The following is a 22,395-nucleotide window of genomic DNA, read 5'->3' on the forward strand; positions in this document are numbered from 1 at the left end:
GTGTCTGGTATTTGTGTGGGTAAACAGATTCCTATTAACATGATGAAAGGTCTTGACTTCCGGTGGCTGCCATGGAATGAGTGATCGCACATTAGGTGGCTCCTGCCCAAGGTTGGATTTTTTAGTCCTTTTCACCCGTTTTGCGGGGATTACATAGGTAGAAAATGAAGAAGCAGTGAGAGCTAGTAATTCTCCTTCGGCGGCATTTTAAGATGGAGGGGATGTCACTGTGGGCGCTGATCTGTGGCAATCACAGGTTTGCTCCGGCAGGTCTAGATTCCATGTTTAGTGCATGGGTGAGGGCAGGGATTGAGTGCTTTTGAGGAGGGGAAGTTTGCAGAGTTGGGAGAGCTAGAGGAGGAGTTCCAACTACCAGGGGGGAAATAGGTTTCGATATCTGCAAGTTAGGAAGGAGTTGGTTACGTTTCCGAAGTTACCACACCCAGCGTTGCAAGATAAAATGTTGTCCGAGGACGACATTGGGGAGGGTAGGGTCTCGAACATATATGGGGAGTTGATGGAGAGAGGACGATCTTCAGTGGAGGAAATAAAACAGACATGAGGAGAGGAGCTGGGGGAGCTTGTAGATGCCAGGCTATAGAGTGAAGCCCTGCGGAGGGTAAATGCGTCCTCCTCATGTGTGAAACTGAGTCTCATCCAGTTCAAGAGTGTGTGAGGAGTGGAGTGCTTATCTGCAGCTGCGACTTGTCAGGCTGTCAAGTGCCATTCCCGACCCCAGTGAATCACACGCCAGTGTGTGTTGGACTTTCACTCGTTCCACGTGACGCGAATCTGGCTATTTGAATGTCCTGAATGGCTCCGGCAGTCACACCCCATCAGGACCGTGGAAACCCGCCATTCTGTCCCGGCGTCAGCACTTAGTCTCTCAAACTGTGAATCCCGCCCAAAAGTATTTGAACAAATACTTGCATTTGTGCACTGATGAGAAATAGCAGAGTTTCAAAGCTTAAATGAGGAGTTAGTTAATTTGCATGGATGTTATCCACTCAATAGTTATTGTCGTTTTCTAAGGAGCTTTTATTAAAATAATACACATTAAAGACCCAGTTAAGCTTGTTGAGAAATGCAGTCTGATGGCTACCATATTTAATCCTTTGATCAGATTGCAAATCTAAGTTGCAAACCACACTGAAATTGACATCAAATTTGTAAATTAGTTTTACTTGTATATGTCATCAATCTCCATTTAAATTATTTGCTTTTCCCTTCTGTTAGGTTCCATTATATGTCTCAGACAGTGAATTGATGACTTGCTTTAAGATTTTGTCAAATACATGCTCTTCTCTTTATTTTGAAAAATGTTTTTATTGCAGTTTTTCATTTTATACACCATATACAGTAGACAAGGATATGGATGTACCTCGGGTACAATGTACAAGACATTTCCATTGGTATTGACCCCCCCTTCCCGCCCCCGCCTTTTTTGTTGCTTTGAGATATATTCTTTGGTCTCGTACTATACAGTTGGCAATTGTCATCTATTTGCAGAGATGCGGTTCCTCCCCCCCCCCCCCCCCCCTCCCACTTTATTGATTGGCCACACTCCCGCCGCCCCCCCCATCCTGTTTTTGGTGTTTCTTTGGGGGTTCTGTTCTTTGCAGCTTTGCTCTAGGCTCCCTAATATCCGTTTCGGCCATTATTCAGCTTCCCCCTCCTTGCTCTCTGGCCTTGCCCCCTTCCCTCACTGTCCGGTCTCTGCAGTCTTGTTGGTTCCCATGTGCTGCTCCCCCCCCACGTGTTATTGGCTGTTGGATTTGAATAGGTCCTGGAACAAGTTGGAGAATGGCCTCCACGCTTTGTGGAAGCCCTCCTCTGACTCTCGATAGAGAATTTGATCTTCTCCAGGTGGAGAAATACCGACAGATCTAACAGCCAGTCTGCAGCTGTGGGTGCTGCTGATCACCAGCCAAGCAGGATTCTTGGGCTGGCAAATGGGAAGTAAAGGCAAGGGCGTTGGCCCCTTTCCCCATGAATAGTGCTGCCAGGTCCGAGACCCCGAAGGCTGCCACTCTCGGGCACAGCTCCACCCTCACCGCCGTAACCGTGGACATTTTCTTGAAGCAGGCTGTCTAGAGTCCGACAGGTCTGGGCCGTGTCCAGAGCATGTGGGTGCAGTTGGCCGAGCCGCTGTGGCACCGTTCACATTTATCCTTTACCTCCAGGAATAACCCGCTCATTTGGGTTCTTGTGAGGTGTGCTCTGTGCACCATTTTCAGTTGCATTAGACTTAGCCTTGCGCAGGAGGAGGTGGAATTAGCCCTGTTCAGTGCTTCGCCCCAGAGTTCCCACCCTATTTCCGTCCCGAATTCTTCCTTCCATTTTTCTTGTGTTCGTCCAGTGGGGAAAGTGCCCTTTCTAATTGTCATCTGTACGGGTCCCTGCAGTTTCCCCCTCCCATGCTACCCATGTCCAGTAGCTTCTCTAGCATTGTGTGTCTTGGGGTCCGAGGGTATGTTGCCGTCTCCTTGAGGAGAAAGTTCTTAACCTGTAGGTGTCTGAGTTCATTCCCATTAGGTAGCTGCAGTCTCTCTATTAGTTCCCCTGAGGTCACTAGCCTATCCTCTGTGTAAAAGCCCCTAACTATCAGTATCTCCCCCCCCCCCCCCCCCAACCACCACCATCCTGTCTCCACCTCTTAAAGATGGCGTCTAGCATGGCTGGTGCGAATGTGTGGCTGCAGCAGCTGGGGGCCATGGTGGACATTTCGGTCAAGCTTATTCATGGGGAAAGGGGCCAACGCCCTTGCCTTTACTTCCCATTTGCCTCATCTGGTTCCAGGTTCGTAGGGTGGCTACCACCTCTGGGCTTGTTGAGTGTTTTGTTGGTGGGGATGGGAGCAATGCTATGGCGTGGGGCCGGAGGGTCGTCCCTGTACAGGAGCTCTCCTTCATCCTCACCCATTCCATGTCTGGTTCTTTCACACATCCCCAACAAGCTCTTCTCTTAGGTGGTATTGTAGACAGCCTAGATGATAGCATAATATTGCAAGGAGATATTGGCAGACTAGGTGAACGGGCAAAATTGTGGCAGATGGAATTTAATGTAAGCAAGTGTGATGTTTTCCATTTTGGACCAAAAAAGGACAGAACAGCGTACTTTCTAAAAGCAAAGAGGTTCGGTACAGCGGATGTCCAAAAAGATTTGGGGTTCAGCTGCATAGGTCCTTAAAATGCCAGGAACAAGTACAGAACATAATCAAAAAGGCTAATGGAATGCAAGCCTTTATATCTAGAGATCTGGAATATAAAGACACAGGGGTTATGCTGCAGCTACACAAAACCCTGGTTTGACCCCACCATGTGAGCAATTCTGGGCACCACAACTTAGCAAGGATATTTTAGCCTTGGAGGGAGTGCAACGAAGGTTTACAAAAATTATACCTGAATTACAGGGGTTGAGTTACGAGGAGCGATTACTCAAATTAGACCAGTATTTTGCTCAAATTTTGATGATTAAGGGATGATCGAAGTATTCAAGATATTAACAGGAAAGGACAGGGTAGATAAAGATAAACTATTTCCACTGGTTAGAGATTCTAAAATTAGGGGCATAGTCTAAACATTAGGGAAGAATGTCTTCACTCAAAGGATGGTAGGGGCTTGGATCTCTTTCCCAGAAACAGCAGTTGAAGCCAGATCAGTTGTTAATTTTAAATCTGAGATAGATAGATTTTTGTTAATCAGAGATATTAGGGGATGTGGGCCAAAGGCAGGTATGTGGAGTAAGGCAACCAATCAGCCATAAGAACATAAGAACTAGGAACAGGAGTAGGCCATCTGGCCCCTCGAGCCTGCTCCGCCATTTAATGAGATCATGGCTGATCTTTGTGGACTCAGCTCCACTCTCCGGCCCGTACACCATATCCCCGAATCCCTTTATTCTTTAGAAAGGTATCTATCTTTTTCTTAAAAACGTTTAAAGAAGGAGCCTGAACTGCTTCACTGGGCAAGGAATTCCAGAGATTCACAACCCTTTGGGTGAAGAAGTTCCTCCTACACTCCGTCCTAAATCTACTTCCCCTTATTTTGAGGCTATGCCCCCTAGTTCTGCTTTCCCCGATGTTGCTCTTTTTAGCCTTAGTTTATTAGCTCTGATTATGTCACCTTTGCTCACGAGTCGCCAGGTATCTTTCTAATACCGCCACGTGGTTCAAGCTCAAGTTATGATTAATAAGTCAGCACACCGCTTAGTAAGATTGAAATCGACGGTCATTTATTATATACAAAAATTAATGCTTACATAATAATCCTACTATCTATATCGAAACCTACCACTACTGGCCAATACTTAACTTTAGGAAGGGCCCACCAGGTCAGGGAAATGAATGGCTTATCGTATTGGATCTGGCCTGCGGGATTCAAAAAGGCTGATACGGGTCGATGGCTAGGAATCTCTATCGGGTAGCGATCGCTGGAGTCAAACTTACGGTTCTTTGCTGAAGGTTCTTGCGAAGGCTGCGAGCAGGTGAAGAAGGGAGAGTGAGAGAGATCTGAACTTGGCCCCTCACTTTATCGGGCCCAGGGGCTTCCCGCCTCTCGGGGCGGACCTTTACCCTGAGTCCCAAGTGATTGGACTTTTTCCCAATCACTGGGTTTGATATGTCCAATAATGGGGCGATTCCTCGATCGGGGGGTGGTCGTTCACCTGTCTTTGTTTCGGCCACTGCAGGCGCCGACAGGTCTGGCCCAGCATTCAATTGCTAATATGTTGCAATTGTTCCCGGGGATAGCCGATTAAACTGCAGATGTCTGGGTTGATGTGCTGCTAATAGTCTTGAGTATCGATCTGGGCCGACTTCCCCAGAGCCGAATACGCTATTCTGTCTGCAGCTGTCCGTTTGTGTCCTGTTGGCTGCTTTTCCCATCAGCCTTTTCGGTTAGCCATTTTAAATCGGGTTTTGGCCAAATTAATAGGGAATCAGCCATTTTAGTTGGCTACAGACCCTCCTTGTGATCCTAACGCGAAGCATGAAGGATCACATAAATTTTGTCCTTTCCGTTCCCTGACTGGGTGGGGGGAACACCTCCTACATGGCCACTACTCTGACCCTAGCTATGCACAAAAATTTACCTAAACAATTCTTGAGGGCGCTATGTCAGGCAGGGGCATGTATCTACAAAATAAAAACTTGGAACCTCTAATTTTACCTAAATACACTCATCAAGCATTGCATCATCCTATCTCTCTAAAACATACAACAACAATCATAACATTCCATATATTCTTTCCTGGCTTGGCAGTCAAGCTCAGGATCATACATTTTTTTTTTCATGAAAGTTTTGTACATCTTTTTATTTACAGGAAAACGCAAGTACTTGTTCTTTATTTTTGTATTATAGGTCGCGGGGGTCTGGGGTCTGGTCATACCCGAACATAGGGGATTGGATCCGATATACCGGGGTTCGAGCGCGGTACGCTCTCCTTCTCCACTTGCGGAGGCCCATAGTCTGTACTGCACAGCAGAGTATGGCCAACGCTAATAGTGCTTCAATAACGTACGACAGGGAGTACCAAGTTATGAACTTGGCACACCAGGATAATGCAGCGTGGCTGGTGACTGGGCCCTCGGTACTGCGGGGCAGTGAATCATTAACGGCAGGGGGGCTTGGAGTAATGGGGTCCGCGTTCCCGCGCAACCAAATGTCCAGTATAAAAATCTTGATCACGAAGAAAGAAGTCCTCATGGCTGTCCTCCTTTTTCTTTCTTTGTGTTCTCTGTTTTCTCCGGTCCTGGAGCTTCTGGAGTTCTGTAAAACAAGCATAGTACCTGTAACTACCTTGGTATAATATCCGGTATGTTAGTGTGTCTGTCCTTCGGGGCCAATTATTCCCTTATAATTGGTCACGCTGTGTGACTCCCTCATTTAAAAAAAAACAAATGTTAGGACATGGCACACTTCCCAATGGTGGACCAGTGCTGATTTATCATCCAAATGTTCTTGGATGTAAATAGCATTTGGCAGCAACCCAAAGGTTGCCTAAATAAATAAAACTGTTTTTGAAAGGAAAAGGTCGAATGAGGTGCGTATGTGCCGCGATGGGTAAGATTTGGATGGAGTCCCCGGGTAGGACGGCTACCAATACCGTATCTCCCCTACCCGAGCGTTTTTGACTGCACTCATTCTAAACTCCAATGAGTACAGTCCCAGTCTACTCAACCTCTCGTCATATCCTCAACTCTGGGATCAACCTAGTGAATCTCCTCTGCACTCCCTCCAGTGCCAATATGTCCTTTCTCAGGTAAGGAGACCAAAACTGAACACAATACTCCAGATGCGGCCTCACCAACACCCTATACAATTGCAGCATAACCTCCCTAGTCTTGAACTCCATCCCTCTAGCAATGAAAGACAAAACTCGATTAGCCTTCTTAATCACCTGTTGCACCTGCACATCAACTTTTTGCGACTTGTGCACCAGCACACCCAGGTCCCTCTGCACAGCAGCATGTTTTAACATCTTACCGTTTAAATAATAATCCATTCTGCTGTTATTCCTCCCAAAATGGATAGCCTCACACTTGGCAACATTGAATTCCATCTGCCAGACCCTAGCCCATTCACCTAACCTATCCAAATCCTTCTGCAGACTTCCGGTATCCTCTGCACTTTTTGCTTTACCACTCATCTTAGTGTCGTCTGCAAACTTTGACACATTGCACTTGGTCCCCAACTCCAAATCGTCTATGTAAATTGTGAACAACTGCGGGCCCAACACTGATCCTTGAGGGACCCCACTAGTTACAGGTTTCCAACCAGAGAAACACCCGTTTATCCCCACTCTCTGCTTTCTGTTAGTTAACCAATCCTCTACCCATGCTACCACTTTACCCTCAATGCCATGCATCTTTAGTTTATGCAGCAACCTTTTGTGTGGCACCTTGTCAAAAGCTTTCTGGAAATCCAGATATACCACATCCATTGGCTCCCCGTTATCTACTGCACTGGTAACGTCCTCAAAAAATTCTACCAAATTAGTCAGACACGACCTACCCTTTGTGAACCCATGCTGCGTCTGCCCAATGGGACAATTTCCCTCCAGGTGCCCCGCTATTTCCTCCTTAATGATAGATTCCAGCATTTTCCCTACAACCGAAGTTAAGCCTACCGGCCTATAATTACCCGCTTTCTGCCAACCTCCTTTTTTAAACAGTGGTGTCACGTTTGCTACTTTCCAATCCTCTGGGACCACCCCAGAGTCTGGCGAATTTTGATAAATTATCACTCGTGCATTTACAATTTCCCTAGCCATCTCTTTTAACACTCTGGGATGCATCCCATCAGGGCCAGGAGACTTGTCTACCTTTAGCCCCATTAGCTTGCCCAATACTGCCTCCTTAGTGATTACAATCATCTCAAGGTCCTCACCTATCATATCTTTATTTCCATCAGTCACTGGCATGTTATTTGTGTCCTCCACTGTGAAGACTGACCCAAAAAACCTGTTCAGCTCCTCAGCCATTTCCCCGTCTCCTATTATTAAATCTCCTTTCTCATCTTCCAAAGGACCAATATTTACCTTAGCCACTCTTTTTTGTCTTATATATTTGTAGAAGCTTTTATGTTCTGAGCCAGTTTACTTTCATAGTCCACCTTACTCTTCTTTATGGCTTTTTTAGTAGCTTTCTGTTGTCCCCTAAAGACTTCCCAGTCCTCTAGTCTCCCACTAATTTTTGCCACTTTGTATGTTTTTTCCTTCAATTTGATACTCTCCCTCAACTGCTTAGATATCCACGGTCGATTTTTCCCCTTTCTACCGTCTTTTTTGTCGGTATGAACCTTTTCTGAACACTGTGTAAGATCGCTCGGAAGGTTCTCCACTGTTCCTCAACTGCTTCGCCATGAAGTCTTTGCTCCCAGTCTACCTTAGCTAGTTCTTCTCTCATCCCATTGTAATCACCTTTGTTTAAGCACAAAACACTAGTGTTTGATTTTACCTTGTCATCCTCCAACTGTATTTTAAATTCCACCATATTGTGGTCGCACCTTCCAAGAGGATCCCGAACTATGAGATCATTAATCAATCCTGCCTCATTACACAGGACCAGATCTAGGACCGCTTGTTCCCTTGTAGGTTCCATTACATACTGTTCCAGGAAATTGATCTCATTGAATGGAGCGACAGGCTCAAGGGGCATCTTGGCGTCCTCCTGTTCCTATGTTCAACCAGTTGACAAAATAAGATTGCAAAGAGGCTGGGTTGAATCACCTAACATTTATATTAAATTTCCTCCCACCCTGCGAACATAGTTTCTACAAATCATTATTCTTAAATTACATGGCTGAAGTCAAGAACTTGCCTTTTTGACCTAAACTTATTATTTCATATTATGCCATATTGTTGAAATTTTTTAACATAGAATTTACAGTGCAGAAGGAGGCCATTCGGCCCATCGAGTCTGCACCGGCTCCTGGAAAGAGCACCCTACCCAAGGTCAACACCTCCACCCTGTCCCCATAACCCAGTAACCCCACCCAACACTAAGGGCAATTTTGGACACTAAGGGCAATTTATCATGGCCAATCCACCTAACCTGCACATCTTTGGACTGTGGGAGGAAACCGGAGCACCCGGAGGAAACCCACGCACACACGGGGAGGATGTGCAGACTCCGCACAGCCAGTGACCCAACAAGCCGGAATCGAACCTGGGACCCTGGAGCTGTGAAGCAATTATGCTATCCACAATGCTACCGTGCTGCCCTTAGTCCACTTTTCTTGCAGTGGATACATTGCCCTGACAGCATGCAACTTGGCCGTTTTTACAGCAGCATAAGTAGTTAAACTTGCCCCTTTGGCACTTATTAGAGGTAGGGTTAAAGAAGGCCATTTGGAGACTAGTACTGAGCTACAAAGTGGATACAATAATATACAGTGAGCAATAAGCTTATTGTGCATCATTTGTTAATTTTCGAGGAAACTTGCCCAATTTGTTTCCATGACTTTTTAAGATATGTGATGAAATCTTTCATTTTCTTAGTGGCTCCCATCAAGGCCTTATGTAATCAGCGACATGAAGATTGGAAAGAAAAGTTTGGACCTATTGGACTGAACTGCAAAGAGCTCACTGGCGACACAGAGATGGATGACTATTTTGAGATTCAAGATGCCCATATTATCATAACTACTCCCGTAGGTGTCTGCTTTGAACAAATTGTACTAAACATTATAAAATGTAAACGTGGTATGTATGCTAAAGGAGAAGTGCGTCGGAACTAGCAACTGTTGTGAGAAAGTTTATTTTAGTGGAACGTTAAAATGCCATTTTATTTCTCAGCATTCATTACTGTGAATAAAGAAAGAACTGTTATTTATGTAATGCTTTTCATGGCATCAGGACATCTTAAAGCACTTTTGAAATGGTAACAAAATTGGCCAATATATGATAATCCCTATTACAGTTTTCACATTAAGAGGATTCTAGCCTGGACTTCCGGTTGGGGCTATGCAGAGCTAAGTCGCACGTTCGGCAGCTCCCGCTTGGAACGGACTTTTGGGCTCTTTTCAGGGCCCCCCAACGGCATTTCTTCGACATTTCCCGGTGTGGGAAGAAGACTGCGACATTCCCCCGACAGTGTATGGCTTGGACCAGGAGCGGTGGTGAACCCAAAGAAAGTGCGAGGGAAGAAGAGCAAGATGGCGGCGGGCGTGGATCAGACAGCGTGGATGCACTGGGGCAGGAGCAGCAGGAGGTTATCCAGTGCTGCTTCAGGGAGCTCAAAGTGGACCTGCTGGAGCCGATGAAGGCTTCTATTGATAAGCTGCTGGAGACCCAGACAGCCCAGGGGGTGGCGATCCGCGAGGTCCGACAAAAGATCTCCGATAACGAGGACGAGATCCTGGGCCTAGCGGTAAAGGTGGAGGCGCTCCACAAGAAATGGCAGGAACGGTTCGAGGAGATGGAGAATCGGTCGAGGTGGAAGAATCTGCGGATCCTGGGCCTCCCGGAGGGGCTGGAGGGGGCGGATGTGGGGGCCTATGTGGTCACTATGTTAAAGTCGCTGATGGGAGCGGGGTCCTTCCAGGGGCCCCTGGAGCTGGAAGGGGCCATAGAGTGCTGGCGACGAGACCCAAGGCTAACGAGCCGCCGCGGGCGGTGCTGGTGCGATTTCATCGGGAATGTGTACTCAGGTGGGCCAAGAAAGACAGGAGCAGCAGGTGGGAGAACGTGGAGGTTCGAATATATCAGGACTGTAGCGCGGAGGTGGCGAAGAAGAGGGCTGGGTACAACCAGGCGAAGGCGGTGCTGCATAGGAAGGGGGTGAAGTTTGGCATGCTGCAGCCGGCACGACTGTGGGTCACCTACAAGGACCAGCACCATTATTTTGTTCAGACCAAGAAGCTGGACACGAACTGAGGGTTGGGATGGAGGGGTCGGGCGTGGGGATGGTCGGGGATTGTTGTTGTTTTACATTTTGAGGGGGGGTTCTTTGTTCTTGTTTCTTTTTGATTCGGTGTGGGTGGTTCGGGTGGGTTGGGCACTGTTTTGGTTGGGTCTGTCGGGTGGGTTCTTGGAGGGGGGCAAGTAAACTGAGTAGGGGTGGATGGCCGGTAGGGGGGATGGGGCCCCGCGGGGAGGGGGAGGCCCCGCGGGGGAGGGGGAGGCCCGAGTCGGGGGTGAGGGGACTGGGCCTGTAAAAGGAGCTGCGGCAGAGGAGGCGGGGCCGGGCAGGTGGAAAGCGCAGGCTTTTTCCCGTGCTAAAGGCTGGAGGGGGCGGGGAGGCGCGGGTTTTTTCCCGCGCTTGGGATGGGAGAGGGAGGCGGAGAGCCTGCTGGTGGGTAATGGAGGGAGAGGGGAAGTCCCACAATCGGAGGAATCGAAGGAGAGGTTGGAGTGGCCGGGGTCAGCAGGAGTCAGCTGACTTGCGGGAGTGCAATGGGGGGAGCAATGCAGCTAGGAGGGGTCCTAGCTGGTGGGGGTGGGGGGTGCGGGTTGCTGTTATGGTCAAGGGGGATCTGGAGCGAGTAGAGGGGGTTGGGACGGGGGTCTGCCACCGTGGGGAATGGGCCGGGTGTGGAGTGCAGGCGCGTGGCTGGTCGAGGAGGGGTTATGACTAGTCGGCGGGGGAGGGGGGCGGGTAGCCCCCTGATCCGGCTGATAACCTGGAACGTAAGGGGACTGAACGGGCCGGTTAAGCGGGCCCGGGTGTTCACGCACCTGAAGGGGCTGAAGGCGGATGTGGTCATGCTCCAGGAGACACACCTAAAGGTGGCAGACCAGGTAAGATTGAGGAAGGGGTGGGTAGGGCAGGTGTTTCATTTGGGGCTGGATGCCAAAAATCGGGCGGGGGGGGGGTGATCTTGGTGTGAAAGAGGGTGTCGTTCGAGGCGTCGAGCATTGTGACAGACAATGGCGGCAGGTACGTAATGGTAAGTGGTAAGCTGCAAGGGGAGAGGGTGCTGCTGGTCACGTGTATGCCCCGAACTGGGACAATGCGGGTTTTATGCGGCGCATGTTGGGTCGGATCCCGGACTTGGAAGTGGGGGGCCTGATAATGAGGGGAAATTTAACACAGTGTTGGATCCGGCACTGGACCGCTCCAGGTCTAGGACGGGTAGGAGGCCGGTGGTGGATAAAGTGCTGAGTGGGTTTATGGACCAGATGGGAGGGGTGGACCCTTGGAGATTTGCAACGCTGGGGGCGAGGGAGTTTTCATTCTTCTCGCACATTGATATGGCCTATTCCCGGATCTACTTTTTTGTTATGAGCAGGGCGCTGATAGCGAGAGGAGAGGATACCGAGTACTCGGCGATAGCCATTTCGGATCATGCCCCGCATTGGGTAGACCTAGACCTGGGGGAGGAGAGAGACTAGCGCCCGTTGTGGCGCTTGGAGGTGGGGCTGTTGGCGGACAAGGAGGTGAGCGAGCGGGTCCGAGGAAGCATAGAGAGATACCTGGAGGCCAACGATAACGGGGAGGCCCGAGTGGGGATGGTCTGGGAGGCGCTGAAGGCGGTGGTTAGAGGAGAGCTGATCTCCATTAGGGCCCACAAGGAGAGGAGAGAGCAGAGGGAGAGGGAGAGGCTGGTGGGGGAGATGGTGAAGGTAGACAGGAGGTGCCGGAGGAGGGACTGTTGAGGGAGAGGTGTAGCCTCCAGGCCGAATTCAACCTGTTGACCACCAGGAAGGCGGAGGCGCAATGGAGGAAGGCCCAGGGGGCGGTTTTGAATATGAGAAAAAGGCAAGCCTGATGCTGGCGCATCAGCTTCGGAAGCGGGACGCAGCTCGGGAGATTGGGGGACTTTTATGAGGAACTGTATCGGTCCGAGCCCCCACTGGAGGAGGAAAGGATGGGCCGCTTTCTGGACCAATTGAGGTTCCCGAAGGTGGAGGAGGGACTGGTGGCGGGATTAGGGGCCCCGATTGGGCTGGAGGAGCTGGCCAAAGGGATAGGGAGCATGCAGGCGGGGAAGGCACCAGGGCCGGACGGTTTCCCGGTCGAATTCTACAAAAAATATGTGGACCTGTTGGGCCCGTTGCTGGTTAGGACCTTCAATGAGGCAAGTGGGGGGGGGGGGAGGGCTTTGCCCCCGACGATGTCCCGAGCACTGATCTCCTTAATCCTGAAGCGGGACAAGGATACCCTGCTGTATGCGTCTTATCGGCCGATTTTGTTGTTAAATGTAGATGCCAAGGTGCTGGCGAAGGTCTTAGCCATGAGAATTGAGGATTGGTGCCGCAGGTTATCCACGAAGACCAGATGGGGTTCGTGAAGGGGAGGCAGTTGAACGCGAATGTGCGGAGGCTCCTGAACGTTATTATGATGCCAGCGAGGGAGGGGGAGGCAGAGATAGTGATGGCGATGGACGCTGAGAAGGCCTTCAATAGGGTAGAATGGGGGTACTTGTGGGAGGTGCTGAAGAGGTTCGGGTTTGGGGACGGGTTCATCAGGTGGGTTAGGCTGTTTGTCCGAGGTCCCGATGGCGACTGTGGCCACGAACAAGAGGAGGTCTGAGTACTTTTGGTTACATCGAGGGACGAGGCAGGGGTGTCCCCTGTCCCCCTGCTCTTCGCACTGGCGATTGAACCTCTGGCTATGGCACTGAGGGAGTCAAGGAACTGGAGGGGGTTGGTGCGGGGCGGGGAGGAGCAGAGGGTGTCACTCTATGCGGACGACTTGCTGCTATATGTGGCGGACCCGGTGGGGGGAATGCAGGAGGTAATGAGGATCCTCAGGGAGTTCGGGGATTTCTCCGGGTACAAGCTCAACATGGGGAAGAGCGAGTTGTTCGTGGTTCACCCAGGGGACCAGGAGAGGGGGATTGGCGAGCTCCCACTAAAAAGGGCTCCAGGTGGCCAGGAGCTGGGGGGCCCTGCATAGACGTAATTTCACGAGGCTGGTGCAGCAAATGGAGGAGGAGCTCAAGAGGTGGGACGCATTGCCGCTGTCCCTGGCGGGTAGGGTGCAGTCAGTCAAGATGACGGTGCTCCCAAGGTTTTTGTTCCTGTTCCAGTGCCTCCCCATTCTCATCCCGAAGGCCTTCTTTAGGCAGGTCAACAGGAGCATAACGGGGTTTGTGTGGGCGCGAGGGACTCAGAGGGTGAGAAGGGTGTTCCTGGAGCGGAGTAGGGATGGGGGGGGCTGGCGCTGCCCAACCTCTGTGGGTACTACTGGGCTGCCAATGCGGCGATGGTGCGCAAGTGGGTGATGGAGGGGGAGGGGGCTGCATGGAAGAGGCTGGAGACGGCGTCTTGAGGGTACGAGTCTGGGGGTGCTGCCAACGGCGCTGCTGCCGCTCCCTCCAATGAGGAATACCACAAGCCCATTGGCGGCGGCTACCCTCAAAATCTGGGGGCAATGGAGGCGGCACAGGGGGGAAGTGGGGGCCTCGGTGCGGACCTCGATATGGGGGAACCACCGGTTTGTCCCAGGGAGAATAGATGGAGGGTTTTTGGGGTGGCACAGGGCAGGGATAAGAAGGTTGGGGGACCTGTTTGTGGATGGCAAGTTCGCGAGCCTGGGTGAGCTGGAGGAGAAATATGGGCTCCCCCCGGGGAACACCTTTAGGTATCTACAGGTAAGGGCGTTTGCCAGGCGGCTAGTGGTGGAATTCCCGCTGCTGCTGCCACACATGGTACAGGACAGGGTGCTCTCCGCGTTGTGGGTTTGGAGAGGGGAAGATCTCGGCAACATACCAGGTGATGCAGGAGGAGGAGGAGGCTTCGGTGGAGGAGCTGAAACGTAAGAGGGAGGAGGAGTTGGGGGAGGAGATCGAGGAGGGGATGTGGGCAGATGCCCTTGGGAGGGTGAACTCTTCCTCTTCATGCGCGAGGCTCAGCCTCATACAGTTTAAGGTGCTACACAGGGCACACATGACCGGGACAAGGATGAGCCGGTTTTTTGGGGGTGAGGACAAGTGTGTTAGGTGCTCAGGGAGCCCAACAAACTACACCCATATGTTCTGGGCATGCCCAGCGCTGGAGCAATTTTCGAAGGGCGTAGCGAGGACGGTGTCGAGTGTGGTAGGATCCAGGGTCAAACCAGGCTGGGGGCTCGCAATATTTGGGGTTACAGGGGAGCCGGGAGCACAGGAGGCGAAAGTGGCCGGTATTCTGGCATTTGCGTCCCTGGTAGCCCGGTGAAGGATTCTTCTTCAGTGGAAGGATGCGAGGCCACCAAGCGTGGAATCCTGGATCAACGATATGGCGGGGTTTATTAAATTGGAGAGGGTGAAATTTGCCTTAAGGGGATCAGTGCAAGGGTTTTTCAGGCGGTGGCAACCGTTCTTGGACTTCCTGGCAGAACGGTAGACAATGGTCAGCAGCAGCAACCCGGGGGGGGGGGGGGGGGGGGGTCTATTTTATTTTTGTTTGTCTATACTGGGGGATCTGAGGGGGTGTATATATTTGCTATGTGTTAATTTATTATTTATGTATGGGGGAAGGGGGGGCACGGGGTTGTTTTGTTTTGCACTTAATTCTACTGGGTTCCTTTTACATTTTGTTGTTGATATTTTGTGAAAACTTTAATTAAAATTATTTTTTTTAAAAGAGGATTCTAGCCTGTATTATGAAACATGGCTACAGCATTTCTAATGAGAATAACATTGTTCACAGCAAACACTTGGGGGAATCACAAGAATGGGCCATTTTCAAATCCTGGAAATTTACAGCACAGAAGGAAGTTGCTCAGCCCATTGGCCTCTGCTGGCTCTCTAGGATCCATTCACGAAGGCTGGGATTCTGTAGCCTTTCGCTGGCAGCGGGATTCCCTGGTACCGCCGGCAGCACATCCCTGCCCATGATTTCTTGGCGGCATGAATGGCTTCACTGTTAATTCCCATTGACAGCAACAGGAGCAGAGAATCTCACTGCCAGCGAACAGCACACCATCTCCCACTGCTGAGAAACATGCGGCTGGGAGGCCGGAGAATACCGCCCAGGACTTCCTCTTTTTAAAATAGTTTTGATATTTATTTATTTATCTTTTGGGCGTCTATTATAGATTGTGTGCTTCCACCACGGTTTCTGGTAGGACATTCCATCCTCCAACAACTGAAGCAAAACAAATCTTAATCTCCTTTTTTGGTAATCTTAAATTTAGTTGCTGACTGTAGATAGTTTTTTCCAGATTGCTTTTCATAATTTGAAACCTCTCTCAGATCTCCTCTTAACCTTTTGTCTTGTCTCCATATCAACAAACTCTATCTTCTCTGGCAGCATCATAGTGAATTCCTTCTGTATACACCCCATGCCCTTGGCATCTTTTGTAAATAAAGAGACCCAAAACTGGATACATTGGGCAGGATTCTCCAGTTTTGTCTATGGTGGGACCTGTTGCGAGCAGGAATGGAAAATTTGGCGTTCCAGCCAAACTCCTTTAATTTTCAGCGGCACCGAAAAATCCCAGCTACAATCAAGGACAGGATTTCAGCCACTATTTTAGCCAGGGGCTAAGCAATGTTTTGTATAGACTTAGCATTATCTTTTGCTTTTGTACTCTGCACAACTATTTGTAAAACCTGGTAACCCCCATGTTTTTTCTTTGCAAATTTATCAATTTTAAAATATTTATATTTCTGTAGAACCAAGCCCATATTACTTATATAAATATATATATATATATTGAGCAGAGCAATGATCCCAATACTGGTTCCTGGTGAATAACAATGTTTACACCCCCACCTAGTTTCAAAAATGTCCATTGACCACATTCTCTGTTTGGTGTCCTTCAATCAAATGCTTATCCATTTTGCCACATACCCTTTAATATTGTAAGCTTTACTTTCATCAACAAGTTTCCTGAACAGACATCTTTTGAAACACCTTTGAAATATCCACAAGCTTTCCATAATGAATACCATTTATCATTTATCAAAGAACTCTTAAATTTGTCAGATCTAACTTGCTGAGTGTTCATGATTAACCTGTGTTGGGTGAGTATCAAATTTACTTCACATGGTATGTAGAAGCACACCCAATACCCATGTTAGATTAGTTATGTGCTTTATCCCATTCATACTTTTCAAACAGAAATATTATATTGACAGCTCTCCAGTAGTCTGGCACAAGTCGAAGAATATTTGAAAGATTGTGGTCAGAGTTTCTGCTATTTGCTTGCTGACCTCCCACAGCAATCTATGCCATTAAGGCCGATTGACTGTGATGTGGTTTTTGGCATCAGTATTGCATAAACCCCTGCCTTTGCTAGGAACAAAATAGCATAATGAAACACCTGCAACCAAATGTTTGTAAATTGAACTAAATTAGAAGTCTCATGTTTCTTAATGCAATTTATACAATTGTGAATGTCTATACAGTATTTATATCTCATAGTTATAAAATATATTTGGTTGAGGAATGGAGTAATAGGAAAATAAAATACTGTGTGGTAGCATGGCCCCTTTAAGGGGGCAAACTTTACTGACCACATGACCGCCTCGTGGCCATTTGCGCGGGGCTCTGGGAGCAGGTCCCTTGGCTGTATGAACCAGGGAGCTGGAGAGTAAAGACCTGTTACCTAACTGCCTTTGCCTTTCATCAATAAACCCTTTTGTTTATTACTGGAAGCCTCCAGTGTGAAAATGAATGAAATGAAATGAAATGAAAATCGCTTGTCACGAGTAGGCTTCAATTGTTGATTCCCAAATTTCTTTCTCTGTCAGTCTGGCCTCAATAAAAGTTGAGACGGATTCGCACGCAAACAGAAGTTATTTATTTAGCTTGCAAGCTTGAATCATCTTACAGAAATGTAAGAGACATCCAGCTTCTTACATCCCAGAAAACAACTGAACTAAAAGACAAAGGGATCTCTGCAAAATCAATTCAAATGGTATCAAGTTTCACATACTCGACGGACATAGGTCAGCCTATGTCCCTCCTGACCTGTTCGATCTATTCTGATTGGCTCACTTCCAATCCCTTTCTCTGGCCCCTATCAATGCAGCATCACTCTCATAGACACACCTCTTCCTGCTTTTTCCATGCGGTCTCAAATTCCTTTGTCCCTAACTGCAAGAATCAAAGTGGCTTATTTCTACATTACATTAACTAGTAACTCTAAAGTAACTATTTTATATCACATTCGTCATTCCCTCCTTTTATCATTCCATGATAACCGAACTATCCAATCTATAGCTACGGTCCCTCATCTAAAAAGATCCGTCACTGCATTTCCAATTCCTGTCTTAGCCCCCCTTCATCTGCCTCACCCTCATGGATTTTAACAGTTAAATTTTTTTTCTCGGTGATTGGGGCGGTGATCTGATCTAGTGCACCCCGCATTCTACCCATCACACATTTAAGGATGGCCAGGCCCACAAAGATGCAGCCGATAGCTACCACTAGATACATGGCCATATTTATCAACCAGTCCTTCCATCCTCCAGATCCCCAGTTACCCCAAGAGTCAGGATCCTGCATCCCGTCCAAGTGATCCCGTATGCGATCCATAAATGTAGTAATGTTAGCGGTCAAGTCCTGAACACCCATGATACACTTGCCCTGTACTATGGCGCATACCCCACCCTCACGGGCCAGAAGATAGTCAAGAGCATACCGGTTCTGCATTGCAAACAACCGTAGCTGAGACAACTCCTTAGTTATTGCCCCGAGGGCTCCCAAGGTTTCATTTCCCAAGATGGTAAGGCCGCAAATAAAATAATTCCGATCACTAACAGCCAAGGAACCCCCCACACCTCCCAGTGTCAATACGCTCAGAATGCCCCACCCGGCTGAGTGGCCCCGGTTGGGTGCAAGAACCTGAGGTTTTTTCCAGTTCTCGCAAAATTCAGCAGAGACTGCCCGGCGTGCTAACTGATTATGCAGGTTCCACGCCGAAGGGCAGGGGACTGTGGTAGGGACTAGAGTCCCTATAGCAATTCGGCGGGGAAATGGGGTGACAAAACGTTGGTCGCCGTACCATTAAATAAAAAGTATTATCCTTGTTCCGTGTGGAGACTAGCATCACAATCAGCATATCGGTTGCGTAAGGACCTCCCAGTAGCCCAGTTTATCCAATTTTGAAATGCCCATTCGGGCCGCCCAGCAATGCAGAAAGCCCTATTCCCAACAGTGATATGAGAGACATTCGCCCAGCCACAAAGGAGCTGGAGGCCAGCGTTCAATGGAACGCAAGTGGTGTTATAACAAACGCATTGGCCAGACGCCTGGGTGATATGGCACCTCCTGTCCGTACAGGTGGGAAACAGACATGTTATATTTGTGTCCACCTCTACCAGCAAACAGCCATATCCTTCACTGCTGAAGCAATTCTCGTACGACCGGGAATCCCTATTGGGAGTGAAGTGGCTAGGTATGTACGCCCTCCACCGTCGCAGCCTATCGTACTGTGAATGGGAATTATCCCGAGGGAGGGGAAGGCAAATAGCCGGTGGTGCTGAATCCGGATCGTAAGGAAGAGTGACGTGCTCGGGCAATGGCTCGGAACGCTGACAATAAACCACCGTTTGGGGAGTGCCCCAAAGCGGTGAAACAGAAAATAACCTAGACACCGCTGCGGGGTTTGGGTAGCAGACAACCCGTCCCTGGCCATACAGACGGTGGTAAATCTGGTAGAAGAGATTCATACTACCCGGGTTTTCCTCAGTTTGGCCTTTAATTAACTTAAGTGCATCTCCCGGTAACCTACGTTCTAGCTGTACTTCCCTCCTCACACGCCCCGTCCTCTCTCTAGTCCCTTTCTCTTTCTCATGGTCTCTTCCTACACTCTTCTGACAGCCTGATGTTACCTTTATTGTACCACTTTTAACACATCCAAAATCAAATTTACATGTATTCCAAAAACAAGGCAATGTCCATATAATGTTCCCTTCCCATCGCCGGGACCGGTGCAGCTGCTTCATGACTCCCGCATTCTCCTTAACTTTGATGACCTTCCATGAGTCGATACCATGTCCTCGTATATGGGGGCAGTGAAGAACATCACCTTTGCATAGGTGATGTATCCTTGTAGATTGGTTGGGGCTACACAGATACATAATATTCCCCTTTTCCATGTCCATCGCCAATAACACGCCAAGCGAAGTGAGGCCAAATATCAGACAGACGATGCGTAGCCACTCCATCATGCTCCACACCTGTAAAGTAGCACTGGAGAAGGGAGGCAGGTTAGTATCCGACCTTTTACAGTAGTGGAGATGGACTCAATTTACAGTGATGTAGGTGGACCCAAGCACTTCGCCCCTCCACTTTAACTGCTGTGGGGGTGGTAAGGAGAACTTGGAAGGGCCCGTCCCATCGCGGCTCCGACCCCTTCCTAGTCCAATTTTTGACCATGACATAACTACCGGGCTGGACTGAAAGTGAGCTAGGTACTGGGGCAATGGCTGGTGAGCCGCACGGACTGGGCCATGGAGTTCCTTGAGCACTTGCGTAAGGGCTAGAACATAGGTGGTCATTTCTTCAGTCATCTGATGAAACTGAACCCGCCTGGGAACCTGCAGGCTCCAAGGAGTTCTAAGAGGCCTGCCATAAAGAATCTCGGCGGGAGAGAGCCGGGCTGGTCCCGCAGGTGTAACCCGCAGCTGGAAGAGGGCAACGGGGAGCAACTTAAGCCATGTCAGTCCCGTGTCTGCTCTTAATTTAGCCAATTTAGTTTTGAGGGTCTGATTGTGTCTCTCAACCACCCCGGCTGCCTGCGGTCTGTAAGCACAGTGTAACTGCTGGCGTATGCCCAACTGGGAGCAAAACTCCTTGTTAATTTGTCCAATAAAATGAGGCCCATTATCAGAACTTAACTGAGCTGGTATACCGTACCGGGGAATGATTTCCCTCATCAAGACTTTAACCACAGTAGCAGCTTTACTATAGATAGTCGGATACGCCTCGACCCATCTGCTGAACACATCCACAATGACCAAAACATATTTGTAACATTGACACCTTTCCAACTCAATGTAATCCATTTGGAGCGTCTCAAAGGGACCACTGGGCAACGGGGTTTGCCCCTTCCCACAAGGGATACCTTTTCCGGTGTTATATTGCTGACAAATCAAACACCGATTACTGATACTTTGGGCCAACCCCTGCATTTTAGGGTGCCACCAAGTGTCCAGCAACAAATCACTAGTCCCTCGAGCCCCACAATGAGTTGCAAAGTGTACACATTCGATGACCCATAAAGCCAGTACATCAGACATACAAGTCTGATGTGCAGGCGTGGTCCATAAAGAGGAAACAGAATCATATGTACAACCTAACCGTTTCCACATTTGTTTATCACTCTCAGGAGCGTCCTCCTGTAACCTTATGACGTCTGGCATTGGCTTGTCAGAAGCAGACACATTCATAGTAGATCGTTTAGTCTGACTTAACATTTTAGGCACCATCACTTGCTGAATTTGTGCGGCTGTGCGCGCTGCACAATCTGCTCGTTCATTACCAACGTCAACTGGGGTTGTACCATTCGTGTGGGCAGCGCATTTAATAACGGAAATCTGCGCTGGCAGAAGGAGGGCCTGCAGTAGGTCATTAACTAAACCCCGGTGGGATATTTGACCACACATAATCATGTCAGGTTGTTCTGACGAAATGTCACTCAAATCGCCCCTTATTGTGGTAGTTTCCTGAATCAAGGCTAAACAGTCGTGGCCAGGTGCGTCTTCATGGACAGGGGGACCACTAAGAAAACAGGCTGGATTGATAGTGGTACAGTATTTAAATGTCAGACGTGGATTGTTCAAAAGGTATATCTCATACCTATTCTGACGAGCTGCGGTAAGATGCTGACCATTCGCCCCATATCCCTGGCATGGTACTGGTCATGGACCTGACGTGTAATATGAGGGCTTACCGAAGCTGACTGTGGCCATAAATGTGGTGATATTGTAACAAAATCGGCTGTACCTTCTTTTCCCGTGACTGTGGCTGTAACCTTGACTGGCCATTCAGTCTCAAGTAATGGCCGGTATTTGTCCTCCAACTCCCTGTTTCGTCCAGTTCTGTCATAGGCCAGGGTAACGTGATGCAGTGACTGTTCAATGTCTAACGTCCACCACTGGGGGGTGATAGAAATATAGCACTGTTGTCTCATCCTCCTCTTCGCTGATCCACCCACCCAAAGTCACTATATTGGAGCTCCTGCTGGTAAACTACCATTTCTGCCGCTTGTTGGGATCGCAGATCATCCTTTTTCATTACATACTCAGTCTTAACCTTTGTAACTGAGCCTCCTTCTTGGCCTACACCCTCCTTCCAGTAAAATCTGACTGCCCTTGCCATCTGGGAAGGGTCGTTCTCTGTCCAATTCATGTTATTACATTTCACAGCAGTAACCACAGAAGGTGGTAGGCAATGCATTAACATAGCACAGTATTGAGGGGAATTCTGACCATTTTGATACAGCAAATCGCCTGACTGCCCCCGGTAGATTTCATTAAAACGCCCCAGAAATTCCTATGGCTCGTCAATCTTCCTAGGTTTTAGGTCTAAGATAACAGAAAGATTTATGGGCCTTTGAAATGTGCTATTCAACGCATTCAAGATCTGTGTCCTTCTTTTCTCTATTTGCTCTCTTTTTTTTTTTAAACTTAAAAATGTTTGAAAATTCAAATTGAATTACTGCAACTTGCAAGCTTAGCTCTGATCTCAACTCAGAACTAAATTTACAATTTGCTTAACACAAACTTGTATAACATTTACAACTTAATTATTTCTTTATCTTAACAATTTTTCTTTTAACAAGTTTTTTTCCTGTTACATACACATAAGTATTAGCAAAATCAACTATCATCTCCAGATTGACACTTTTTAAAATGGTGTCCATGATCTTCTTTAAGTTTCTATTAATCTCCAGATAAAATGAGATAAACCTTATTTCAAGTAAGTAAAATTTAAGATTCTGGCAATTTCAATCAATTGCTTTCGAAAATAATAACTTTTATCAAAGAGGTGGAGAAACCCACTGGTTTCCTT

At 48.4% G+C, this 22,395-nt stretch overlaps 1 protein-coding gene across 1 annotated transcript in view; it reads left to right on the forward strand.

Moving 5' to 3' along the window:
• The window catches only part of hfm1 (helicase for meiosis 1), a 367,785-nt gene that overhangs the window by 151,684 nt on the left and 193,706 nt on the right, over positions 1-22,395 (forward strand). The window contains exon 10 of the mRNA XM_072512843.1: positions 9,001-9,152. Coding sequence (XP_072368944.1) covers positions 9,001-9,152 — 152 coding nt within the window. The remainder of the gene's footprint in view (positions 1-9,000; positions 9,153-22,395) is intronic.

This window comes from Scyliorhinus torazame, chromosome 7 (assembly GCF_047496885.1).
Source record: "Scyliorhinus torazame isolate Kashiwa2021f chromosome 7, sScyTor2.1, whole genome shotgun sequence".
Classification (NCBI taxonomy): Eukaryota; Metazoa; Chordata; class Chondrichthyes; order Carcharhiniformes; family Scyliorhinidae; genus Scyliorhinus; species Scyliorhinus torazame.